The sequence below is a fragment of the Clytia hemisphaerica genome, unplaced genomic scaffold (assembly GCF_902728285.1).
Source record: "Clytia hemisphaerica strain Z4C2 unplaced genomic scaffold, Clytia hemisphaerica genome assembly, whole genome shotgun sequence".
Taxonomy (NCBI): domain Eukaryota; kingdom Metazoa; phylum Cnidaria; class Hydrozoa; order Leptothecata; family Clytiidae; genus Clytia; species Clytia hemisphaerica.
In genome coordinates, this window is record NW_027103566.1 from 691,740 (window position 1) to 717,034 (window position 25,295).

A 25,295-nucleotide genomic window follows, 5' to 3' on the forward strand; every position below is an offset into this window, starting at 1 on the left:
ATGACTGATGTTGTTTTTTCTGAAAACTTGATTTTCTAGTGTGACTAACTGACTTACATCAACTAAATCATAGAAACCAGACTGACATATATTCATCTCATCGCACTGCCTGTTAGATAATTATACCCCTTGAGAGAGCATAACATTAAAAGATGACGTATATTAACATGTAGTTCATTTTCATGCTCCTAGCATAAGCCAAAAAGTAGAGTTATGCAAAAAGCAAGTTTTACTGACATCAGCAATCTTTTGTTTTTCCTTAAAATATCTTCTTTGGCTGAAAAAAGTTAGGCTACAACAACTTCCCTAAACTACATGTTAATAGGTACACTTCTTTTAAGCTTGACATGTTTTGATGGTGCTAATAACAGTGTGAAAATATGACTGTAAATTTGGATGTGCCTTAACCAGCTGAGATTATCAAATTTCCTAACTTTCCCTAGTTACAATCTGTGATTAAATATTGTGGCAAGAATTCTCTCCCCCCCTAGTATCAATGTTGATGGGTGGAAAGGCTGCTACCATGCTCATATCAATACTGATATTGGAGGGGAAGGGATTTTTTAAGAAACTTCCACATATTTTGTCACTGATTGTAGTTAATGAGTAAAAGACATTTTCAGGTGAGTCAGGCGCTGATCAATATTTGTTAAAACCATAAGAGAATTTGTTAAAAATGCTGTGTGAAACAAAAGAAAATTAAGACAAAATTCAAAGGATATCGTTAACTGGATTGAATTTATAAAAAGTAATCTGGACTTTTAAAGTTGATAAATGTGGATGGTGAAGTTGGCATTAACAATATTCTTTAATGAGATTCAATTTTTGTGAGATTTTATTTCCCTAGCCAAAAAAATGCTAAGTTTTTGGTGCTTTATCTATTGTGAATCAGTGTTGTCAAATATTTTGTTTGGACCTAAAATTTTGCTAATTACCCAAAAGTCAGTTGGAAAGGATCCTGAAAATGGCAATATTTGTCACAAATAGTATATACAGAGTATTTATATTTATAGCCAAAAATCTGATCTTTTGTGCCAGTTCATTTTTGCGAGTCAGCAATCTTACGTGATTTCAAAAGCTTTTGGTATAGGGCAAAAAGTTGTCTGAAAAGAGAAACATTTTCCTCAGACCTCAAACCTCTTTTCTTCAGTGTGCCTAGCCAAAGAGTAGGGAGTTATTGCTATACTTTGTCTAGCAATAATCAGGTCTACAAACCATTGAAAGAAAAATAACATAACTTTATTGGAACTAATTTTCGCGGGAATTAATTTTAGTGTTTTTCGCGGTTTTTCGTTAAAATCACGAAAATTTGAGCCTGCGAAAAATTTTGAGAGGTAAAAACTGCAAAAATTAATTCCCGCGAAATACAATTTTTTCCAATTTTATCGGAAAATTTGAAAAAACCCTAGGAAAAGGAAAGAAATTTGTCTAAAAAAGGGCAAAACCGCGAAAATTAAAACCCACGAAAATTCCAGAATGAAAAAAAATGCGAAAATTTAAACCCGCTAAATGCAATTTTTCGGATATTTTTTTTCAACTGCGAAAATTAGTTCCAATAAGGTAGAGATTTCCTGAATCTTTTGGATACCTCTGATTATTAAGTTATTTACAGTAAAAATTGCTCAAAAATAGCAGTTTTTCTAATATCTCAAATTTAGATTTTCAAATTAATTTTTTTTTCAATGACAAGATATCTAAAGATATATGATATATGAAGGTGTTCAATTTTTTAATTTTTGGTAAGAGGTATTGTTAAGAGGGACAAAATTCAGGATATTTAATTGGATTAACTTTCGCAAGATTCCGCGAATTTTTGCCATTTTTGCCAAATTAAAACTCGCAAAAGTGCGTGAGATTCCGGACTCACAAAATTAAATCCACCACAAAAATTTTTAATCACATTTTCAGAGGAGAAACCATTTCAAAGTCTCCACTTGTGGCAAAAAATGGCTAATTTCAGCTGTTTTCAGGCATATTCGTGAAATTAAATTCACAGGAAATTTTTCAAAACTCAGACTTGCGAAATTAAATCCAGAAAATTTTGCAATTTTTTTAGCTCACAAAATTTAATTCGATTAAAGTATTTGATTACGTTTAAAATTCATCAAAACTTATTACTACTTATACTTATTATTTTACAGATGGATTATTCAGTCAAGTATATTTTCAAACAAAATGATATTGGTGATGATGGAAATGTTCTTCTGTTCCATTATGGTGATGCATATTATTTGTTACATTGGTTTGGTTGTTGTCTTCAATTTTTCAAACTGAAGAAAGTTGATGAGCAACAACAGCAATCATTGCAAGAAATCAATGCTTCAAGGAAAAACCAACAATTTACACCTGACTACAAGTACTCCCTAAAAGAAAGGATACGTCTTATCGTCTTCAATGATGTTACAAACTCAATCATAATTTTGAATTTAAAGGGCGGAATATCAATAACAGCAGCAGAGAAGGTCTTGAAAATGTATGTACAGGCAATATTATTTTACTTCCTATAAAACCAAATGACTCTTCCTTTTTCAAGTCAAGCTTCAAGAGCTGTAAAGGTTTGATTATTTTACATCACTTTAATCTTTTGAAACTTCAAAATAAAAAAATGGAAAATGGAATTTAAAAAGCTGAAACATTTGAAAGACTTTTTTGGAAATCATAAAAGTGGAACTCAACTCATGTGAGAAAAAATAATGTTATCAAGCTTAAATTTCAGATGATGGTTTGGCCATGGATTTGACTTACAGCCAAACTTTAAAGCTTTCCATTTCTTGTATTTACAGTCTCATTTATCTTTTATTTTAGTCAGCAAAATGATGAAGAGATGGATTATGAACCTGGTGACATATTTAACAATCTTCTTGCTCAAAGTGTCCAGCCATCAAATGAATTAAACCTCGAATCTATCGTCACAGTTTCAAACGTTTTCACCATCAAGACAGTTGAAAATTACCTATATGTGATTTCTAGTGCATCTAAGTCCAATATTCTTACCAGAATCTATTTAATTGAAAGAAATGAAGATGGTTTGAGGTTATCTCCTAAATTTAAACAGAATTTGGGAGGCGAGATCAAATCTGACGCAATTTGTTTACCAGAAAATTTCACTGCGTATCAGGAATTGAACTCAAATTTAGAATTACCAGGAATCATTTTCAGTACATCAAACGGGTTGATACTTTGCAGTAACCCCAGTTCTGCTACACCATCTTTAATTTATGATTTGAAACAAAGATTGGCTGGAGTTGTGCATGTTACATTACCAAAAACCACTGAATTGTCAACAAACAATCTGATACCATCAAGTCAACCTAAATATGTGTCTTTGAACGGGGATTGTTTATGTTTTGTCGGAGAAAACGGCCGAGTCAGTGTCGCTATACCCAACAACACCATAAAAAGGAAATGCATTGAGTTTACTGTTGGGCAATTATCCATCAATGTCGTTTTTTGTACCAGCTTTCAGGATATTCTCATTGCTGCATCAGAAGATCATATTTTATTCTTCAAACTTGTTTGCAAATGCAAAATTGAATCAAAACACTCTCCAAATAGAAAAATCATAAATGTAAGTTTTTCACTTTTAAAGGAGATTAAAATACCGAATGTCAACAAATTAATTATGGATCCACTGAATCCTGGAGTCATCATTTGTCATAACACTGCAAAGTCCATAATGGTAGTGAATCTTGGAGATTTTTGGGTAACAAAAGAAGGAGATTGTCAAAAGGATCCACGAACAGTCACATCATTGTTAAAGGTTTACGAAGAACAAAAAAAAGAAAATGAACTTTTGAAAAACGAATCTGTAGAACTGAATAAAACATTGATCCATCTCAGTATTGTCGGTGAATGGGTGAAGTCAATTAAAAAGGATTCAAAATCATGCTTTGGGATCGACAAGAGAATCACCGTTGTCAGATCTAACAGTAAGAAACTGGCTTTTCTCACATTGAGCATACAAAATAAATCAAAATTAGCAGTACCAGCATTTTGTTCCATCAACATCCAATATCAATCTCAATTTCAACCTAAAATGATCAAAACAGAAACAATACAGTTGAATACATCACCACCAACTGCAAAACAATCAATAACTATCGAACTATCAGATCGATTCATGCGTTTTTCACCGATCGATTTCAATACATCCATAACATTTTCCTTACAAACCTACCAAAGTATTTCTTTACCTTTGCGAACATTCACTGTAAACATTCTAGATTTTTGTGACATTAGTCCGACTATGTTTTCAATGTCAAAGCAAATGCTGGCATTCCCTAAAACCTATCTGGAGCAACAAAATCAACCATCTCACAGCATTTGCATCAAGCTTGATCCCACAAAATTTGACAATAACAAAGACGCATTTTGTAACTGCCTTTCTACTTGTTTGAATATTGAAATTAAGAAAACGAAAGAAAACTTTTTAAGATACAACATCGAATATATACATGGGGAGACAGCAGAGGTTGAGATTAAATTGGATAATTTTATCGTATCAGTATCAACAAAAAATGTTATGTTTTTGGCATCTTTGCATCATCATTTCAGTGGTTGTTTGAAGGTACTTCTTTTATCTTTGATAATGATCAGAAATTGTTCTTTTTTATTTTAAGTATTCTCAAAGACTAAAACATTTGGATGAAGATTCCGCACGTTTGTGTCACGTTGAAGGAGTATTTGGACTTTCTGATCTAGTTATTGTGGATGTGACATGTGATGATGCATTACAGTCATTGTAAAGTGTAGAATAGTCGAGGATCTGAAAGCCATCTACCACTCTCGGGTACCTAATAGCCGTCCCTCCCCCCCGCTAATTAATTTTTCGAAAATTTTCCACCCAGGACATTCTTATTCCAACCCCCCTCTTATTAATTTTTTGGGAAAATGTTTTTAAAAATTCCCCCTTTTGTCCTAATTCTGCGGTAATAGCCTCCTTTTCACCTTTTCCACCCAGGACATTTGTATTCAAAAACCCCCCCCCCCCCGCTTATTAAGTTTTGAGATTTTTCCAACCCCCCCCCTGGCTATTAGGTACCCGAGAGTAGGTTAAAAAAACATTGATACCCGTGTATTCTAGTGAATGAATTGCTAACGTATTTCATCTCTTCTTGCCGTTAGGAATTTACCATTCTCAATGGAGAGTGTGGCGAAGAAACGAAGCAGAAAATTGTGGTTTGTTTATTTTTATAATCTCACAAACAAAATAATGAACGAGGATAACTATCTTATTGTTGAAATCACCATGAATGGTCAGTCTTAGTTTGATCAATGGTCCATTAGGTTCTACAGTGGAATGAACCACAGATTTAAAAAGCCCGAAGGGCTAGATGTCATGCTTTAAGCCATCGTAGTCAAAACAAATTGAATGTCGGAAAAAATATTGTTGAAATTGATTTTGAAAACCTGCGAAGCTTCTGATTGGTCAAGCGCTGAAATTATATTGTAATGTCACGACATCTAAGCCCTTCGGGCCTTATAAATCTTTGCATGGGGCAGCATTCATAAACAAGGGATTATACTTCCATAAGCACTTTCATTATCTGAAATTTGTCTGGTTTCCAAAGTGAAATTTGGAAAAGTCAAGAAACCGTCTCATTACTTATTTACAACTTGGTGACATTGCAAGGAGGCGATAAAAGTATCTCTCTCGCTTATAAATGTGCCGAGATCTAAATATGATTATTTAAAATGATTTTTCTTCCACCAGGAAAGTTTAAAGGAGCTGTCATCTGCGTTCACCAAGAATATTACTGGACAAGATTCTGCTGACGTCATCTCTACATTATCCAAGTTTTATTCTCTACAACGCCAATGAGAATCTGAGAAAATGGTATACCTTTTTCATTTTTCACAAATCACTTTTTAACCTCCCTGAATTTTAATTCACACTCTATCTTCACGCTGAAGTTTTCTTTCGCTATTTACTTATTTCCATACTTACAGTTGGCCTTCAAACTATTAAATCCGTTGTTTAAGCGACCGTAGTGTCTTGGGTTCAATACTCGGCCGGATCATACCAAAGACTTTGTACTTGTTCACAAATGGTACTTGGTGCCTTTCTGCTCAGCAATCAAAGAGGCTGATCAGGGTAGGTGGAGAAATCCAGGCGCCCTCCCCTTTCTTCAGGTTGATGGCTATCGAAAGAGGACCCCTCGGGTCGTTTCTGACTCTGGTCGCTGGCTTACTACAAGTTTAAACAGAGTTTCTGTTTCGAAGAAGAATTTAAACCAGGTTTTTGGTAGGTATGTCATTTCTGTAGAGGGTGTCATTTCTGTTGGGGGTGTCCATAAAAGAATGTATAGTATCAAAACATGTCTTTAAATAGATATATTTGTATGCTTTGTATTTCGTATTGTTTTGATAACTTTAAGAGCAGAAACTTTTGCGAGGTTGCAATTTTAATCGCAACAAAATCAAAAATCAAAATCCAAACTTTCGCGAATTTTACTTTTGGAACGAATTCAGCGGATATAAATTTCGTGAATTTTAGAATGTTTTTTCATTTTGTAGGCAAAAAAAGCGATAAAAATGCATGGAATTTCTTACTTGACAGAAGCTTTCGCGAAAAAGGGCAAAAATCTCGAACTTTTCTGCCCACGCAGTATACTTTTTTTCTGGACACCCTGTAAGTTGATGGTGGCCCGTCCATCTTTTATTCTGTTCAATTTATGTAAATTAGTTTCAAATTATACTCAGTTGTCAGGATGACTCAAGCGTTTGATATTTCGATTGGAAACCGTCGCCAAACCTGTCTATACGTCTTGCGATGTGTCTAGAAATCTTTCTTGTGGTCTGAATGTAACGGCCATGTTGTTATTAAATTTAATGAGGTTAATTTCCACTGGGCGCTCGTGTCAGCCAGTTGTCTTGTGAACTTTTGGTTTGACATCTCATTATGGATCTAAAATCTAACAATCGAGGGTTTAACTTATTATTAAAATTTGAAGCTTGAAAATGAAGTCTAAGTCCGTGGGCTAAGATTAGGCGTGTAATATTTGACCAAATAATTTGCCTACACGTTTTTTTTTAAAGGAACCTTAACTTTGCTCATTATGGATCTAAAATCTAACAATCGAGGGTTTTTATTTGTTCAAAATACATTTGGATATAACTTATTATTAAAATTTGAAGCTTGAAAATGAAGTCTAAGTCCGTGGGCTAAGATTAGGCGTGTAATATTTGACCAAATAATTTGCTACACGTTTTTTTTTTATAAGGAACCTTAACTTTGCTCATTATGGATCTAAAATCTAACAATCGAGGGTTTTTATTTGTTCAAAATACATTTGGATATAACTTATTATTAAAATTTGAAGCTTTAAGATGAAGTCTAAGTCCGTGGGCTAAGATTAGGCGTGTAATATTTGACCAAATAAATTGCTATTGCTACAATGTACTCTCAGCGAGTGTCTATGCAGTTTCGTTTATTGGATGATTAAAGGATCTCAAGTTTATTTATTTATTTATTTTTTTGATAAATTTCTCTAGTTGCTGTTATAAGTTTATTATTTATATTGGTGTTTGTTGATGTTGTGTTGCTGCCAAGGATAAACCAACCAGTGAGCGTTCTACGGCCGGGAACACACACTTTCAACCTTGTGTGTTTTCTTTGATGTTATTTTTGCAACTGGTGGATTTTCTTCTAAAATACAGTTTTGTGTAGGAATATGCATTTCACGAATGCCATAAATTAGGTTAAAATCTGATGCTAAAGCTTTAGATTTATATCCAAATGAAAGAATTCAAGTACCAGTAGTGTAGTGGGTCAAAAAAAATTCGGCTCAACTTGGGAGGTAACTTCCGAAAATTTTGATTTTGGCGCCGCTATTAAAAGTAAATATTTTTTATAAATAACAGGAGCGAGGCAAGCACGAAAATTCTTGGGTACTTTCTCTCTTTTTGGTTGAAAACTGCCATTTCTAAGGTGCAAAAAAGCAAAGGGGCGCCGAAATTAGTAATAAGAGACGTCTTTTTTCGCCCTTTATATTTGGTGCCCCCCCCCCCCAAAAAAAAAAAAAAAATCACTGCCACCACGCTACTGTCAAGTATCCATCGAAACAACAAACAACAACAAAACAATGGAAGAGTCATTTTCTTTATTTACAATAATAATCTATTTTAAGGTTACTCCACAACCCGCAAACTAATCAACAAAACTTTTGTCTGTAAACTTTACAGCCGAACATTCTTTAAATATTTGAAGCGGCAGTTAGTTAGAAAAATTCAAAAGGAATTTCCTTAAAAAAATTGAAAATTGATTGCCTTTCAGAATCATTAATGGTCAAAGTTTGAGAAAAATCAGACGTCCATTTCCGGTCAGCTAATAACTACATTACTCTCAAAATTTCCGCCCTCCAAAAGAATGAATTGCTTTTAAAAATGGTCGGTAAAAGTATCTAATTTCAAAATTTTCTCAAAATCCTGTTTTCACTCAAAATCAGTAAATATTTATTGCTTACACCCACAAAACTTGCGAAATACTTCTAGTATACCAAGTTGCACCCAGTTTTGAACGCCCTCTAATAATGAGGCATTAGTTTGATTAATTACTTGCACGACATCATTAATGATTTTATTGTCCCGTATTCAAAAGAAATATGTTTATTTCATTTCTTCTATTGTGAATATGTCAATTAGTACTTTTTAGTACCTTTTAGTGCGTCAATAGCTTGATCATAAAAATATTTAATGGCTCATAAAGTTTGGTCACTCATTTAATCCCCATTTGTACTAATTTTGACTTCCAAAAACGTGCGAGTATTTTCGAATTTGTTTACAAAAGGAAATGTCAGGGAATTTGATTTTATTTCGTGCTTTAAGGTGTCAAGAATCCCGGATTTTCATGGGAGGGACCTAACTTAAGACAAGTTGTCATCAACTTCCTGTTAATGTCTACAATCTGACTTAACTATCAAGTCCTACAAATCTAACTCCCTACTTGTATTGGTAGTAATCAAGAAATAGATATTGAGCGTAACTTTGAAAAGTGTTAGATTCAAAGCTGTAAAATGGTGAAGATTTTGATTTTAATGTTCATTTTTAGTTAAAGCTTCGTAATTTTTCTTTTATTGCGAAACTTATGTGGGCCTAAACTTTGAGGTCTTGAAAAACTGAAGAGAGTTAGGGAAAACATGATATATTTGCGATTTACGTCAAAAATGATGAAATTTGGTCATAAAAGTCATCATTTATGAACTTGACAAGGGATTAAATAATTCTTTATATTAAGATGATAATCGTCGGGCATTCGATACAGTTAATGGGCAAATATTTCATTGAAATTAATATTGTTGTCACAAGGTTTTCATAATTTTCAAAATTTGATAACTTTTATGATTGTCAAAGATTATTTATTTGAACGGACTTTTTAAATCTTTAAAACGGCGAGCGATAAAAACTAGGAGAGTCAAAAAAGCTTAGGAACGACCCGATATCCCCCGGAGTGATAGTCGGATTCAACTCGAATTTCTTACATACATTTATGTTTTTTTCTCATTCACAACTATTTAAGGGTCTGGGACGAGCTCTGAAAATAAAACATTGAAGTTTTCAGTTTGTGCTTATTGGTACGGTAAATTTCATTGCCCTGGACAAATTCATCTAGTTTTAGTAAAATGTTTTTAATATATCGGAAGCTCAAAGGCTAGCCCCGGAAATTATCGGAAGTTTAAGAAAAACAAAAATTACGTCTATACATCAAGCAGCCCATTAAAGAAGAAAGTCTGAAATAATTTTTGCGGTGAGATATAATTACCTATTTTGTGTGTTACCCTTTACTTCCTGCTATTTTTGAATCGGTATTTTTTTCCTTCCCCAATTTCTTAAAGAAATGTAAAAATAGCTTAAAGGCCGAATAAATCTTACCTTTTTTCTTTCGTTTGATATTGATGCCTTGTGCACCATTCATTTCATTCAATGAAATCTCGATTGTCTCAATTCTTTCTTTTATGCATCAATACATGCAGGCATGTAACACCAACAGTCTCTGGTCTCTCCTTGTAGTTAGCTTTTTATTATATGTGTCTAAAGCTTTTTCTTGTCTACCTACTTTTAAGACCAACGGCACAGTTATTTTGGTTAATTGACTATTAGCTCAACAATTTAACCAAATTTGTCTATACCGTCTTGGTGTTTATTTTTGTTTAGTCGTGCTGGTGGAACACAAAAAAGTTAGTCAAAATTGTTTCGTTTTGGATAAAGCTAAAAAACTAAATTCAAATACTAAAGGACTTGAGGTTTTGACCGTTTTGATCGTTTTTAGACCATTTTGGTCAACCTAATTCCCATCAAAATCAGACACATTGGTGTGAGAAGCTAAAATCTCTCATATTATTCGACTTCATATGGTCAACGGTCTGGCTCTCTGAAAAAATTAGCAGTTTGAAAGTTTCGATCACAGACTTGAACCGCAATGTACTGTGTTCGAATCCCAAGCTCTTCCAGGCAGGGTGTTAGGAAAATATGGTGATAGACCTTCTACCTTCACTCACACGGAGAAAAAATATCAAATTTTTTGTACTTTCGAGTGTGAAAAGTTTTTTCACATCTGATGCAGGATAAGACACAATTTCTTTGATTTATGATCTACCACTACAGATAGAATAACAATCAACTTTCAGATTATGTTTCTTTCCAAGCCGATATCAAACAAAAACAATTCCAAAATGTTGGCTATGCTTTGAAATGTACCGTATTTTTTGTTTAGTTTAAATATGCATTTGAGACGTGCGTAGGTTGCAAAGTTATTTCTCCCAGCGTGATGGATCCAAAATTTTCAAGGATGTATTTTTATAGGAATCCCCTTTTCTGTATGAATTTTCTTAGTTTTTCTGGACACAAATCTTCATAATACTTAACGTGTTCTTTGGTAATCCTTAAGTCATACTTTAAAAGTGTAATGACAAAGAAGTTTTAATGAAAATATTTGCTACACTCCCGGCCTGATACTTACGCAAAATCCGGGGGTACTTGGCTTTCGAAATGACGGGGGTGTCGCCAGAATTTTGTAAATCGGAACTTTCAAGGTCTAAAATTTAGCCTTTTTTGGGATAAATGTCGGAGTTTTTTTTGCAATCCTTCGGGGGACTGAGATAGGATAAAAAGGTCAAAATTTTCCAATCTCGCCCCCCCCCCCCCCCCGAGACGAAAACTCCTGGCTATGCCTCTGTATTCGCCAAAATTCTCTCAATTTTCCCTTTTAACTCGCATATAAAACACGTAAACCTAACTAAAATTTCCCCTTTTGAATTAAAAAAGGACTTTTTGTTCTTATGAAAAATTGAACCATATTTGCTTTGGCTAGACTTAATCTGTGGGCTCATCAAAGTTTTTTTTAAAGATTTCCTCAAACTTGTAAGGGTTTTGTATGTTTTTGTGATAAAGCTGGCCAAGTGAGGTTACGTCAATATACACTTGAAGCAATAACGATGAGATAACTTTTCTGTTTCCTGATGACACCGTATTATTGTTTGTGTTCTCTCAAAGTACACCCTTGAGTTGACTTGACAAAGTTTTTTGATAAGAACATGTTGCGTTAGTGTAACTGCATCCAAAAAAAAACGATTTAAAGACAGAATTGATGTTTTATTACCTTTTTTCAAATGGTCCAAACATCATTATTGTAGCTAAGTACTAGTCGTAATTGCAGTCATGTCTCAAAAGTTTGAATTAAAAATCCCTAAAACATTTACCTCCAAAGCGCTCTTTTTGTATGTGTGTTTTTTAACAGTTCTTATTCCTATAAATGCCAGAATTCCTGCAGTTACTTGAGAAAGTTACATATATAAGACATGGTCATCATCTTGTCAAATGTTTTCTACTGCATGTTCAGTGCACGAAGATTTCGTTTCAAGCGCTATCTTTTTATCTTTCACATTACTTGTTGACCTTTTAGTTCTCGTGAAGTTTTTTCACTACTTCTGGGTGACTGTGTTTTGCATAAGAAGTTGAACAATTACATGTTTTCATCAATCTTTAAAGCTGTTTGTTATTGTTGACACCCAATCACTCAATATATTGTTCGTTGGGTGAACTTGTTCAATTTTGGCTTCACCACAATGCCACAGAAAGTTAATGTCATACCTCGTTTAGATATGGTTGATTTTAACGTAAGTTTCTTCAATTTTTATTCAAAAAGAACGAAAACGAAAGATTTTAGAGTGTCGAATGTTGAATAAGGGTTTTTCACAGAGATAATAATAATAAAAGTTCATTTTGGCGGCATTTTGACATAATTAGAAATAAAGGACCAATCAGGGTTGTAAATCACCAAAGAAGGGTCGTAAAAACAGCTAAATCCAATTTCTTGACTCTTGAAAGCCTATCCTAACAAGCTTCCCAAAATTTGAGAAAAGTCGGGTTTAGGGGCCTAACCTCAAAATCGGAACGTTGGATTTTTATAAAAGATGTGCCTCCGATTCATATTTCGTTTTTCATATGTTTTTTTTGACTCGTTGTCGGACAAAATTGTTGTCGGAATACTGACGCATTCGTCAAATCCAACGTCGGACATTTTTACTGTCGGACTAGAAAGTGTTCCCAGAAAGAATCTATTATGTTTCATATTCTACTAAGGTTTAAACTTTCCTGAAGCGACCATAGTGCAAAGATAGAACGTTCAGTGGGTCATACCAAAGACTTCGTACTCAGCACTTGAAGTCTTTCAACAATTAATAGAAGGTTCAAGGGTAAGTGAAGCAATCCAAGGAGAAAGAGTCGCTCCCTCTTCAACCTTCGGGTATGAGTATCGAAAGAGGAGGCGGGTGGCCTAAGTCACTCTTTATAAAGCATCTTAAGTTTTCATCTTTCACTATTGATTATTTGAGTACGTTAGTTATTTATATTTACGTTAGAAATTGTTTAGTATTTCTAAGAGTAAAATAGTTGCATGTGATGATTTAAAGTTTACAGACTATACCGTACAGATTTTGGCAAGTTTAGAAAAATCATTAAATCACTTGGCATAGCGTAGACTGACGCATATAATGTTAGGTCGTTTGCAAAACGCTTGTTCTTTGCAATAGCTCCAAAATGCAGAATTGACTCATTCTTTGCAAGGTTTTGTAACCTTATCAGTCTCTCTTTGCCAAAGGAAAATAATCGTTCTTCAGTTTCCTTATGTCTTTTGATGTCTTGCCAAAGAGTGTTTTAATGATAATTTAATGATAAGTTATATCAACATTATAATGACTCGATATTCGCTTTTAAGAGTTGAAGATGTAAGATCAATGACAGAAAAGCAGCATCGTTTCCATGAAAAATAATCATCTTCCCTACTACGACTTTTGGGTCAGTGAAAACTCGAGATAACGATTTTTTCGAGATGGAAGCAGTTATAGGGAGCCTTTTAAATAGTCTTTCTTTGCTTAAGGCATCCATAAGAGACACAAGAAAAAGCATTCTTTAAACCTTCTCAGTTAGAGATTCCCCTTGGTTTTCTCATAAGTTTTATGTCCTGTTCACACTATTGGTTTTCTCATAAAAGGTTTATGTCCTGTTCACACTACGGGAGACTTTGTTCCGTTATGACTTGTCTGCGTCAACACAACCATTTATTTATTTATACATTAAATATTACAGCAGGAGGGTTAAGAGGATCTGTATATTAAGTTGATATTTAAAAAAGGTAGCGAACCTTTTCATGTGCATTAGGAGCTTTTATGAAGTGAATTTTTAATACCAGAGGAAATGGTATGTTATGACACCCCCTTTTCACAGACACGGTGGGATACCTTTAGCAAATGGGGGTAAAAATAACGGGCTAAAACTTGATGGGGATACATATTTTTTTTTTATGGCTGAGGATTTAAATTTCATTGTTTAAAAATAATGCAACAACAACAATGCAATCTGGGTAAGCTGGAAGGTATTAGCAGGCGAAGAATGGTTGTGTATATTTTCGCAACTCGTCCTAACCTTTTAAGAGTAAGGTTTGTCATATGAGAAATATTTGTGCCAACAAATATTTTGATTGGTCTCATTAAAAGTTTCTTGATAACAAATCTCCGATTAGGAAATTTGCGTTTTTATCTTTCTTCAGATTGGGATCAGAAATTATTAACAATTTTCAATCAAGACCGTCAGGAAGTTACAACATTTTTTGCGGTTTTTCAGGAAAAATATTTTATGAAAAATATAAAGAGAATCTTTAAGGGAGGGTTGAGTAACAGTCGATCGTATGACGAAGCGAAGAAGCAATTTGTAATTAACTTATAATAATTGACATTCATTAATTACACTGTCCATAGAAAATCATCTTACAAAATCCAATATCAGCGTATATAAAATCTGGAGAAAAGCCAAGAAATAGGGAATTACATTTTCTTAATGTGTTTTTCTGTTTTAATTGAGTCATAACAGAACAACACGCCAAGATCTGGAGGAGTTTCCTTTCAATTTTGCACAATTCCGAAATTTGTTTATTAACCTTAGCTACAAGGAATCTACCAACCTTCAGATACAGTAAACTCGTCCAGCTGGCACACAACGTTGTTTCAACGTTGAGCTAACGTTAAATGGACGTTGCGAATGTTAGAAAAACGTTGAAACAACGTTGTGTTCCAGCTGGGTGGAGTTGTTTCCAGTCCCCGTCAAAGAAGACACCCTCATACAATACTTTCTATAATTCGAATCTCTCTGTAATTCGAACAAATAAAATTCGAGTTCGAATTAGCGAGAGTCAACTGTAGATATAATCATAGTGCTTCATATGCAATTGAATCAACAAATTCCTTGCATTTCCTATTATATCATTTACCATTCATTTTGCGCAATTATAAATCCCCCCGATTTTTGACATTCTCAACATTTTGCATCGATTACGACAAAAAAAGAGAGATTTATTTTTCCCTACACCCAGAATTTAACATTTTTCATTATCATTGCAAAATTTAATGATGATAAGGCCTTTTGTGTCAAACATATGCTAATTTAGGATTTTTTGTTTTAAAGATACAGCTTCATCGAAACTGAGAAGGGAAGTTCCCCGAATTCGTTCGCTACTTTCGTTGATAGTTTTCACTGTGTAACTTCTTATTTGTCTATAAGGAGACAAATTTTTGCACCAGCAAATGGTTGTCCACCAAAAATTGGAACCTCTACTTCTAAGGCTTGGCATAATGAAATTGAAGAAAGAATTTACAATCCATTTTTCTCAAATCTCTAAAAACATGAAGACTATCTCTCTGCAACAAGGGTAACTCTTATGAAACTCCCTGTGTTTTGTTTTGTATGCCTTAAATTAACAATATCATTCCAATTAAGCCTTTACCAATGATATATTTTCAAACAAACAACCCTCAAACAAGGCTTCTTATAATTTGTTTATTTGTATTTTTGGTTTCTGATATTTGGCTTACATAACAACTTTAAAGAGGGCTTTTGATGATTTCATTTTTCTAATGAGCTCATCGTGCGGAAGTGTTTGGGTTTTATAAGCAATGTGGTTTTGATATATGAAACACAAAAATACAATAAGCTTAATATTGATACCGTGTACCATGGCTACCTTTTGTTATATTTTGGGGGTGTTAGTGTCCAAAAGGCATCATCATATGTCTCTTTCGTGTTCAGTGGCGCTACCCTCTTTTTTATATAAGGATAACGTTTATAAGCTACTTAGGCTCAGATTCGGTAAAATACGTCCAAGCTGAAATGCAAAAAAATTCGTGCAGCTTTTCTAAAACGCTGACCTTTTTAGGGTTACTTTCAAAGCTGTTTGAGCTTTCTTAGACCAAAGATGAAAACTTTCTTTCTTTAAGCCGAATATTGATTTAGGTTCCAACCTAAAAATTCGAAAACTTCAAGAACCCTAGTCCAAAGTCCAAAGCATAAGGCTGAAAATGAGAACACAAGGTTTCAATGGCCAAAATATCAAGAACAAGTTGAGAACATTTTTTAAAGCATAATGAACTCTAAAACACACAGTTTCCAATAAATGGCTCACCTAGAAATTTTGATCAATTTAACCATCTTTGTAGACGGCATACGGAAGCTCAATATGGGTGAAAATAAAGGTCCCTCGTGTTTAGTGTTCTAGTTTCCCTCAAGCATACTTCCTTATGATGATATCTAACGTTTTTTTCTAATTTAACGCATGCTTTCTTATAGCCTGTTAGACGAAAACCGCTTTTTTATCAAAGAAAAAAAATTGGTTTGTGGGAAGGTACTGGCTAGCTTTCTTACTGTTAGTCAATTGTCAGGTTTCATGTCACGACCTGATTTAACTTTCACTTCACGACCTGATTTAACTTTCACTTCATTGTAGCTTTTCATTGGTCCTTTCTGTCGAAAGTCAACTAAAATACGGCTAAAATTTTTTGTACTACGGTAGTAGAAAATAACCAAAAAATAATGGAAGAGGCATTTGTAGCTCATAAAAATTGATATTATCCCGTAACAATTATCGTACTATCATATTACACCCATATTATTGTATTACACCTATCAACTCTTAGCTGCCCGGTCAGTTTCTTAAGGGACTGGATTGTAATAAACTACTACGGTCGCGCATTTTAGTGGGCGAGGTCAGCCGGACCTCGAGGAGTAAAAATTAAAATAAATATTTTTCAATCATTTTGCATTACTTCTTTTCGCATTCATTTTCTTTTTTGTGTAATCTATTCTTCTGATTCTTGATCACTGAATTGCATGTAAAAAAAATCTACTACCGCACCCAATCTAATCGCTTTAGGAAGTGTATGAATTTGTTCGTTGTAAATGGATGAGCATTTTTCCACGTTCACCGGGTATGCACTAATCTGATTCTTCCACGAAGGTTAACTATCTTCAATGCAAAGTTTGTCAAACTCAACGCGTCGGGTGTCTAAACCTTTTTGTCAAATAGTGACGAACTAGCACATTTTTGAGATTCCGAGATAAGGTTAAGTGAATAGATTTCTTTGAGGGAGTTTTTAATTTCGGTCCAGTTTATAGTCAGTTCCACTTTATGTCAGTGGTAGACCTCAGTTTTTCGGTAATTGTGGTGTCTTCAGGGGGAGGGATCCAAGTGGTACATGATTGGAAATATCTATGCAAGTCATTGAAAGCTTTCCAGGTGATGGCTAATCGTCACAAATGAAAAATGACGTTTCTATCATTGAAAAGTTTTGTGATGCTGAAGTATTCAAAGTTTCCGAAAGTTGACTGACAAAGGAATTCATGACAGTATCTCCAAAGAACAGTTACGCCCTCATTGTTTCACTGGCCAATAGACGAGGGTAATATCCTGGTGATGAAATTGCATCATAGATACAAACAGCCTGAACAGTTTGAAGTTTTGAGAGATATAATTTACATAGTTTATGACCACCTTAAAGGGACATAACAGTACTTGCGAAATTTTTAAACAAACTGTATGCAGCAGATACAAAATCAAAGCAAATGTCACATGTCAAAATAAAAAATCAAACCAAATATGGCTAATTTTGATTGTTCAATTGTTTTACAAGTTTGTTTTGGACACGTGATTTTAATTGTTCTTTTTAATGACACGTGGTTCGCGCAATGTTTACATTTTATTACTTTAATGTCCCTTTAAAACTGTTCTGTCAAAGAAAATTTCTTTCAGGAAAGAGACGAGGATTTCACAAGCACATTTGTTTCTTATTTGTTATAAAATTTATATCCGATATAGCTTCGCGAAATCAAAATACCAATATACAATAACGAGAATATAAAAACTTCCGCAAAATCGAAAATAGGGAGATAAAAATTTCGCGTATTTCGTAAAAATAATCTTGGAACGACTTCCAGGGTTGTCCTGTTTTTATCGATTCAATTTTTAAGTTTCCTTCTATTTTGAAACGCGTCCGTCGTTTTGATTTACACGCATTGTACGTTCTTAAGAACTTTTTTTTAGAACATAAGGTTTTGAAGGCTAAAATATTAAGAACAAGTTAAGAACATTTTAACGGCTTCATGGACTCTAAAACACCAAAAAACACCAAATGTCTTAGAAAATCGCACAAAATGGTGGAAATAAGAATATTTTAAGAACATTATTACGCTTGAAACTCAAAAAGTTAAGAACATCCGCATGCTTCAAGATTTTTGGATGTTCTTATGTTAAACGTGTATTAAGATATTTTCCAGACCCACGTTTCTTGATTTTTTCTTGGCGGTAGGTCGATTGTTATATCATGTTTGTTTATCAGAATTTCCAATCAATAGCTCCAAGATCGCTCTGTAAAATCTAATTAAACATTCGTCATACAGTCAACTTCATTAGCGTTTTTTAATCGTTCATAGCTGCTTTTAAATGTGAAGAAAATTGTTAGTCGAATCTTTCTGTCTCTCAAGCATTTATTCTTTTATTCTATGTAACTACTCTGGCTCCTACTTAACAATCTGTCACATCACGATCCTTCTTCCTTACAAGCTAAAATACAGAATAGCCAAGTTGAACTCTCTCGTGTAACTTATAGCATCTCCAAAAATGCGATAAATAAAGCTTAAGGCTATATGCCATACGATGACATTTAGTTACACAAGCTTATAAGAACAATTTTATGAGAACAATGTTGGATTCAAAAAACGTCGAAAAATAAGAATGATTTTGAAAACAAAGCTGAATCTGAAAAAAATTACTGATTTTTTTGCAAATAAAGGGTTTAAAATTAGTAGAAATAGAGCACAAAGTGAAAATTACCTCCACTTGTCTTTAGAAATAAGAACAGGTAAGAATGATTTGAGGGTTAAGTGCAAAAAAAAAAATGGGAACAGTCCAGTCTGAACAAAGATCTGCTGGTTTTTGTAAGAAGATTTTACTACCATATTCAATTTGAGATTTTTACACTTACTCTCCAAGGGTGCAGCAAATAAGGGGTCAAAATCCTGAAATGATGAGAATTGAGGAAGCTACAACCTAGATTAAGTAAATCAATATCAACGAACCCCATTCCCCCCCCCCCATCTTTTTGAAGGAAGCAGTCTTTAATGCACGTAATATGTAAATTAAGCTTTTGATTGAAATTTCAACCCATGTAACACAGTAATAAAGCCCTAATTATTCTTAATGATACATTATATATAACTTTTATTTCTGCTATTTATAAACAAAAGAAATATTAATTAATAGGTGTAATAATTAAAAGTAATGAATGTTTGAAAACACTAAAAATGGATTGACCCCGTCCAATATCTCCATCAACTTTCGCAATCATCCTCTTAAAGAAAGTCGATAATGGGGAGTAATGAATGAGGACCAGCAAAACCTTATTGATATAATTAACACAGCTTGAAAATGTCTTTACCATTCTTAATCAGGTGCTTTACAACACCTTCACCTAGCAGCACTATTAAGATTTGTTCGCAAATTCTCTATAATTCGATTAAAACATAATTATTCATTGCCATTGGCGTTTTAAGCATACGCGTTTTTTTTTTTTAAGAAACTAGTTTTACCAAGCAGCCTCAATGTTTCTTAAGAAATTGGCCTTTTGAGCCTTAAATGTTTCTTACATGTTTCTAAACTTTTTGACATAATCAGCCTATTTTTCATGCAAAGATTGGAAGGTTCTAAAAAAACCGTTTAAAATGTTATTTTCTCATTCTCAGCCTCAGCATGTTTCTTAGATGTTTCTAAGTTTTTAGGCATTCTGAGCCTCATGTTTCTTAAAAGTGTGTTTCTTAAAAAAAAAAGACGTGTATTACCGAAATCGATCATTGAAGATTCTTATATTAGTTTGAACAAGCACCTACGTTGAGTACTTGTCCGTTCAAGTTATATACCTATCATGGTTATCTCCAACTGACCCGGGTGTATAATGGCCATTTTGTACCTTTCAACCCTAAGCAACGCGGTCGCCTTTTAAGAGGGCTTGTAAGGGATTTACAAGGAAGATTTGTTCTTGACCCACGACTTTTTTAGACTACAACTAAATCAAAGCTAGCAAATTCCGACCCGAGACATTTTCCCGAGTGTCTGCGTCGGAGTGCAAACTTTCTACTACCCTATACCCTTTAGCCATAATCTGGTTTGTGAGGTGGCTGGAGTGTACTGCTTAACCTTATTATTTGTGCAAGCTTGGCCTCCATTCTTTGTATTTAACCCTACCCCTAAGACCAGTCAAATGATATGGATTTTGGAAGCTTTGGAGCTTTTTCTAATGAGAATCTCTTTTGTATCGTTGCTGGGAGGTAATAGCCTTAATTGATGTTTTAAAGATTCGCTTGATGAGTTTCTCATAGTTGATATCTTTGAGGTTTTCGTGTATAAGGATTTTGTGTAAGAAAAAATTGGATTAATTGCATACTGCGAAGAATACTAATCAAAGACCCGCATATAAACAAAAACATCTTTTGTGATTATATGTATTTTATTCAGTATATAATTAAATAGGCATGGACGTCATATCATTCCTTAAGTAGCAACCAGTAATTAACGAAAAAAAGTCAAAAGTCGAAAATAAATTTGACAATAATACTCTGCATGAAACATCTAAAGGAGAGAATTTTAATCTATTATTTTTGATTGGCTAAAGAACCGAGATTCCACCCAAAGAATTTCGAACATTTTTTTTGACGTTTTGTTTTCACTTTTTGTATTGAAAGCGGAGAAAGAAGAGCTTGCAAACACAGTCAGTCACTCATTAATACGAAACAATAGATCTGTCAATTAAGTGGGTGATTTATTGTTTTAATGATGCTTTATGTTGTAATTACCTAACACGAGAGTGACGAATTTGTTGATATAACTATCTGTCAACTACTGGCCAGTCAGTTTATTACTTGATAACATCTCGCAGAAGAAAGGCGCCTGCTGCTTATCTCGTTCGCACCACTCCAGCACTCAATTTCACGCGAATTACTCATTGAATATTTATCTTTTGGCTGAGAATATTTCAACTGGAAGTTTGTTTAGTATATGGTTGTCGTTTTGGTTTGAGGCACATTTAACGTTTAAAAGTTAAAATGAGAAAAGAATCGAGTTTTCTGTACGACTCGGATTCGAGTGATCATTACTTTGAGGTAATTTTATTTTTCAAAATCTTGCAATTTGTGTTTTTCCATTATATGTGTATGTTTTTCTGTAAAAACAAGGTACTGAACGGTTATTCGCCCTTCCCTTTCGTCATTTTTTGAAAGTCATAAGCAAACGCTATTCCGTAGATTAATCTTGAAGTATTTGGGGATTGGACTAAAAATTGTAGTCAATAACATGTCGATGTAAATAAGTATTTATTTCACTGATCAGCGTTTATAATACTACTGAAGCAGTTGGACCTGAGGCTGAGGAAATTCTTCAAGTCACGACAAGTTTTATTTGAAAGTTTCTAATTACTTAACACGAGTATCACTTAGCATCGAATCTATTTATATCTTTTGTCGTGTTGAAAATCAATGTTAAACACATTAGCACGCATGCGACCAAAATAGAAATCAAGAAATCTTAAGAGAAATCCTTACTGTACCTGCAGAAAGCACACACTTATCATTGTTTTCCGCCTGAGAAACACGTGCTGACGTAGAAAGGAAACTGGTCTATATCTTCAAAACGTGTTGACATGGCCATGTTGTTTTTCCACCATCTGTATTAAGCTACACGTTTTTTTTTATAAGAACAAACTATATAAGAACATAAGGCCTCGAGGCCCAAAAATTTAAGAACATTCTAAGAACATTCTAAGGCTTTGGAGACTTAGAAACATGTATTTTCTTAAGAAATTACATCAAAATGCTCAAAAAATGCTGAAAATAAGAACATTTTAAGAACATTTTTAGGCTTCAAATCCAAAAAACTAAGAACATCCGAAGGCTTCGAAAATTTTTGACGTTCTTATAAAAAAAAACGTGTATAGTGTTTTTGTCGGTTGAGAGGGAAGAAGGCTCTTATCGTTTTCTGTTCTACGTCACATGTATGTGTCTGATGTCATACATAGGAGATCAACCTGCAGTAATAAGTCATTCCATTTGTTTGTCACTGTTTTGATTGTGTTTTTGTTTTTTTTGGGTCGAGCGGAAAATAATTAACGGTCTGATGTCAGTGCAGTTATTGATTAGAGACTAATTACTCTCGTTCTAACAAACAGAAACACCAGTTTTGAAATTCAGATTTTGTGTTTAACGAAACCCATAGTTGACGCTCTTTAATTCGATTTTCAAAGGGAATTAGCTTTTCATCGATTAAGGGAGCGTGTCAAGTAGAAGAGCATCAGCCTATATACAAAGTTTTATTTACCCTGTCTATTAAAGCCTTCATAATGATTCTCGATCTAAGCAAATCTAATGACAACTTCTTATTTTCTTTACTCTATAGGACGACACACCATGTTGCAGTCTCGTCATTTTACCAGGCAATCGGTCAGAGGAAGATTATCTCCGTAGTATTTACAGCCGGATTACCACGCCTTCGCCTGTATGGAAAGAATCAATATCCATCGAAACATTCAAAAGCAATGGTCGGCAAACTGCCAAACATGCCCACTTAATACCACGTTGCTGTCGCGAGGAGGAGGTCACAACATCCAATAAAACTCCTACACAAAGTTTAAGCGTCAATTTCATTCTTCGCGAGGAACTTATTGGAAATGAAGTTCATAAAATCCGTCGTTTATTTTTCAATAATCCGTGGAAATTTCATCACACGTTTCAGACGTACGACGTCGAGAGAAAGAAAGTCGTCGCCAAGCAACCTTATTACGAACTGACGGAAGAATATCCACTCATGTCGCCGTCAGTCTGCCATCAAGGTTCTTCAGTTTTACGGTATAACATCTTTGTGAAAGAAAACTTTGACGAAATGAAATATTTCTATATGGATTTACTTCGCTCACAACCGATGTACGAAGAAGAGAATTTTTGCTATTTCACCATCTTCTCAAAAAATGGAACTGAAATTCAACTGTCATTAAAACATTCCAAACAATTACATATTGTATCCACCAAAAGAACATTCTTAAAAGTCCACTTAGACAACCTTTATGAAACTGTACACCAAATGGGTGCCAAAATTGAAGAAATCTTTTGCAGCGATTGTGGGATTCTCGTAACGCGTGACCCTGAAGGAAATCCGATTCTGATCACAGGTAAGAATCCGTCTAAAAACAATCCACACAGTCGACAGTCTTCAGGTAATTCAACGTTATTACGTAGACAACAACAAGAGAAAACGCAAAAACAACAACGTAGATCTTTGGACGAGGATGCTTGGAGTGATTGCTCAGATTGCTCAGAATGCTTACGTCAGCAAAAATACAACAACAATAACAACATTAATAACTATCGTCAACCGAGTAAAAACACTAACAAACGAGCCAGTCGTTATTTTTATCAACCCGATCAAAACGATTCGGGTTATCATAACGACGAACTATCCTCAACTGACGAAGAAGACTGTTTATCTTTTTCGCCCCATTCTCCTAAAAACGGTGGCACCTACTCAGCCCATTCTCCTAAAAATGACAGGACACTGACATCTCAACAACGCAGAGATCATAGTAATTGCCCAAGAGGTATCACTCAATTGCACTTTCCTACTTGCCCGAATACAGGATGTTGTGATCGATACGGCAGACCCTTCACCTGTTGCGTCGTTAATGTTTAATCGGTCTTGCAACAGACTATAGAAAAGACAACTAGACATAAGTCTAAGAAATGTTTATTTTTGATATTACTTTTTGACGATTTTTTTTTACGAGCAGAAATCTTTTGTTCTATGAAAGTATGTTCAGAAAATGAAAATCTATCCTATGCATTTCGATGCTTTCAAGTAATTAATCTGACTTTTGTTTTAATTAATCGAACTGTTTTTGACATTTTCCTATACTAATTTCCTTTTTGTAATTGTTTACCTGCGATTTGTTCGCTCGTTGCCAAGTAAAGAAACTACCTGATTCTTGACGAGATCTAGTTAATCTTGATCGTATAACAAAGTGGAATAAGATTCGAATGTATATACAATAGAATTTATTAATAAAGCTTATCGTATGATTAGAAGTATGATTATATAAGTGTAAATATATAAATGTGAATCTTTATTTAATGCATTTGTATTTGCAATATAATGTCAGTGTTTTGTTTAGATTGAATATATTCATATTGAGAAACCTTCAAATATGATTTTATTAACGTAAACAATCCAACTGATTGGCAAGGCTGAACCCTTCCCACGATCCACATTTTTTTGTAAGAACAGCTAAAATTATTGAAACCTTTGGATGTTCTTAACTTTTTCAGTTTTCAGCTTTAATATGTTCTTATTTTGACCATTTTGTGAGCTTTTTGTACGACTTTCTAAAATCTTGGATGTCCTAGAGTCCACGAAGCTTTAAAATGTTCTTAATTTGTTTTCACAAAAAATATGTACTCCCTACCGCCAGTATCAAATCGCGTGGACTTAATGTAAAGTAAGTAAACTCTACTGGACAATAATGTGATCCCTTATTTATCATAGATTTTTCAGCAGGCCCTTGTTATTAAAAATTTCGAATGCCAGAGAATGCGAAATCTATTTTGTATGAAATTTGAAAGCCAAGACGAGTTTCATCTACGAAGAAAAAACGTGAAGAAATAAGGAGTTTTGCTCGGAAGAGCAAAATCACTGCCGCCCCGTTTTTCTAGGCTAATAAAAAAAATTTTATATGATCGTCTAAATGTACTCTAATTTAACTACTATCTTTGGTAGAATACATTGAAAAAAACGAATTTTGCTCCAAATTTACAAAAAAACGCAAGTAGTTTTTAAGTGACGTAATTTAGGGTCAGGAAGTAGAGTTTTAACATGTGACTTGAAACCTTAAGCTCTGTCAGCCAGTGTACCCCTCCAAAATCAAAATATTCGATTACTCTTTAAGTTCTAAATAAAAGCGGGCGGGGTTGGGAAATTTTTAAAATTTTGATAAACGGCGGTGTTGCCAGGGGTTGGAAATTGTACTTCTGAAAGCCCCAAAATAAGGTAAATATAGCCTAAAATCAGTCTATTTCTTGCAAAATAAGGGATCTTTGAAAGCTGAAAACATTCTTAAAAATCAATTAACGGGGGGTTATCCTAATAGTGATAAGGTTCGGTGGGCTGAAAAATTTCCGAAAAATTAACAAGTGGGGGCCACAGTGTGTACACAGTACAATCTCGTACACAGAGCCTCTTGTACCACTTTTTTAATTGTTTTTATTGATGGACCAAGGACACTTATATAACGAATCTTCGCTATACAAGTGTCCTTGTATGGACGTGATACAGTCGTGAGCGCTGACAGAATAATCAAAAAGTGAGTTAAGGGACTGGATACGTTTGGATAAAGTAGCAAGCATGAAAATGTCATTTTTGTCCGAACTTTTAATTCTGCAAAATG

The 25,295-nt window shown here is 34.1% G+C and overlaps 1 protein-coding gene across 1 annotated transcript; it reads left to right on the top strand.

Moving 5' to 3' along the window:
- Positions 1-602: 602 nt before the first annotated feature.
- On the top strand, positions 603-24,055 carry LOC136801042 (uncharacterized). Its single transcript, XM_067057670.1, has 6 exons — positions 603-623; positions 2,142-2,473; positions 2,806-4,567; positions 5,125-5,178; positions 5,714-5,836; positions 22,262-24,055. Exons 1-5 carry the CDS (start codon positions 603-605, stop codon positions 5,819-5,821), a joined length of 2,277 nt encoding a protein of 758 aa, XP_066913771.1. The 3' UTR covers positions 5,822-5,836; positions 22,262-24,055.
- The last annotated feature ends 1,240 nt before the right edge of the window (positions 24,056-25,295 follow it).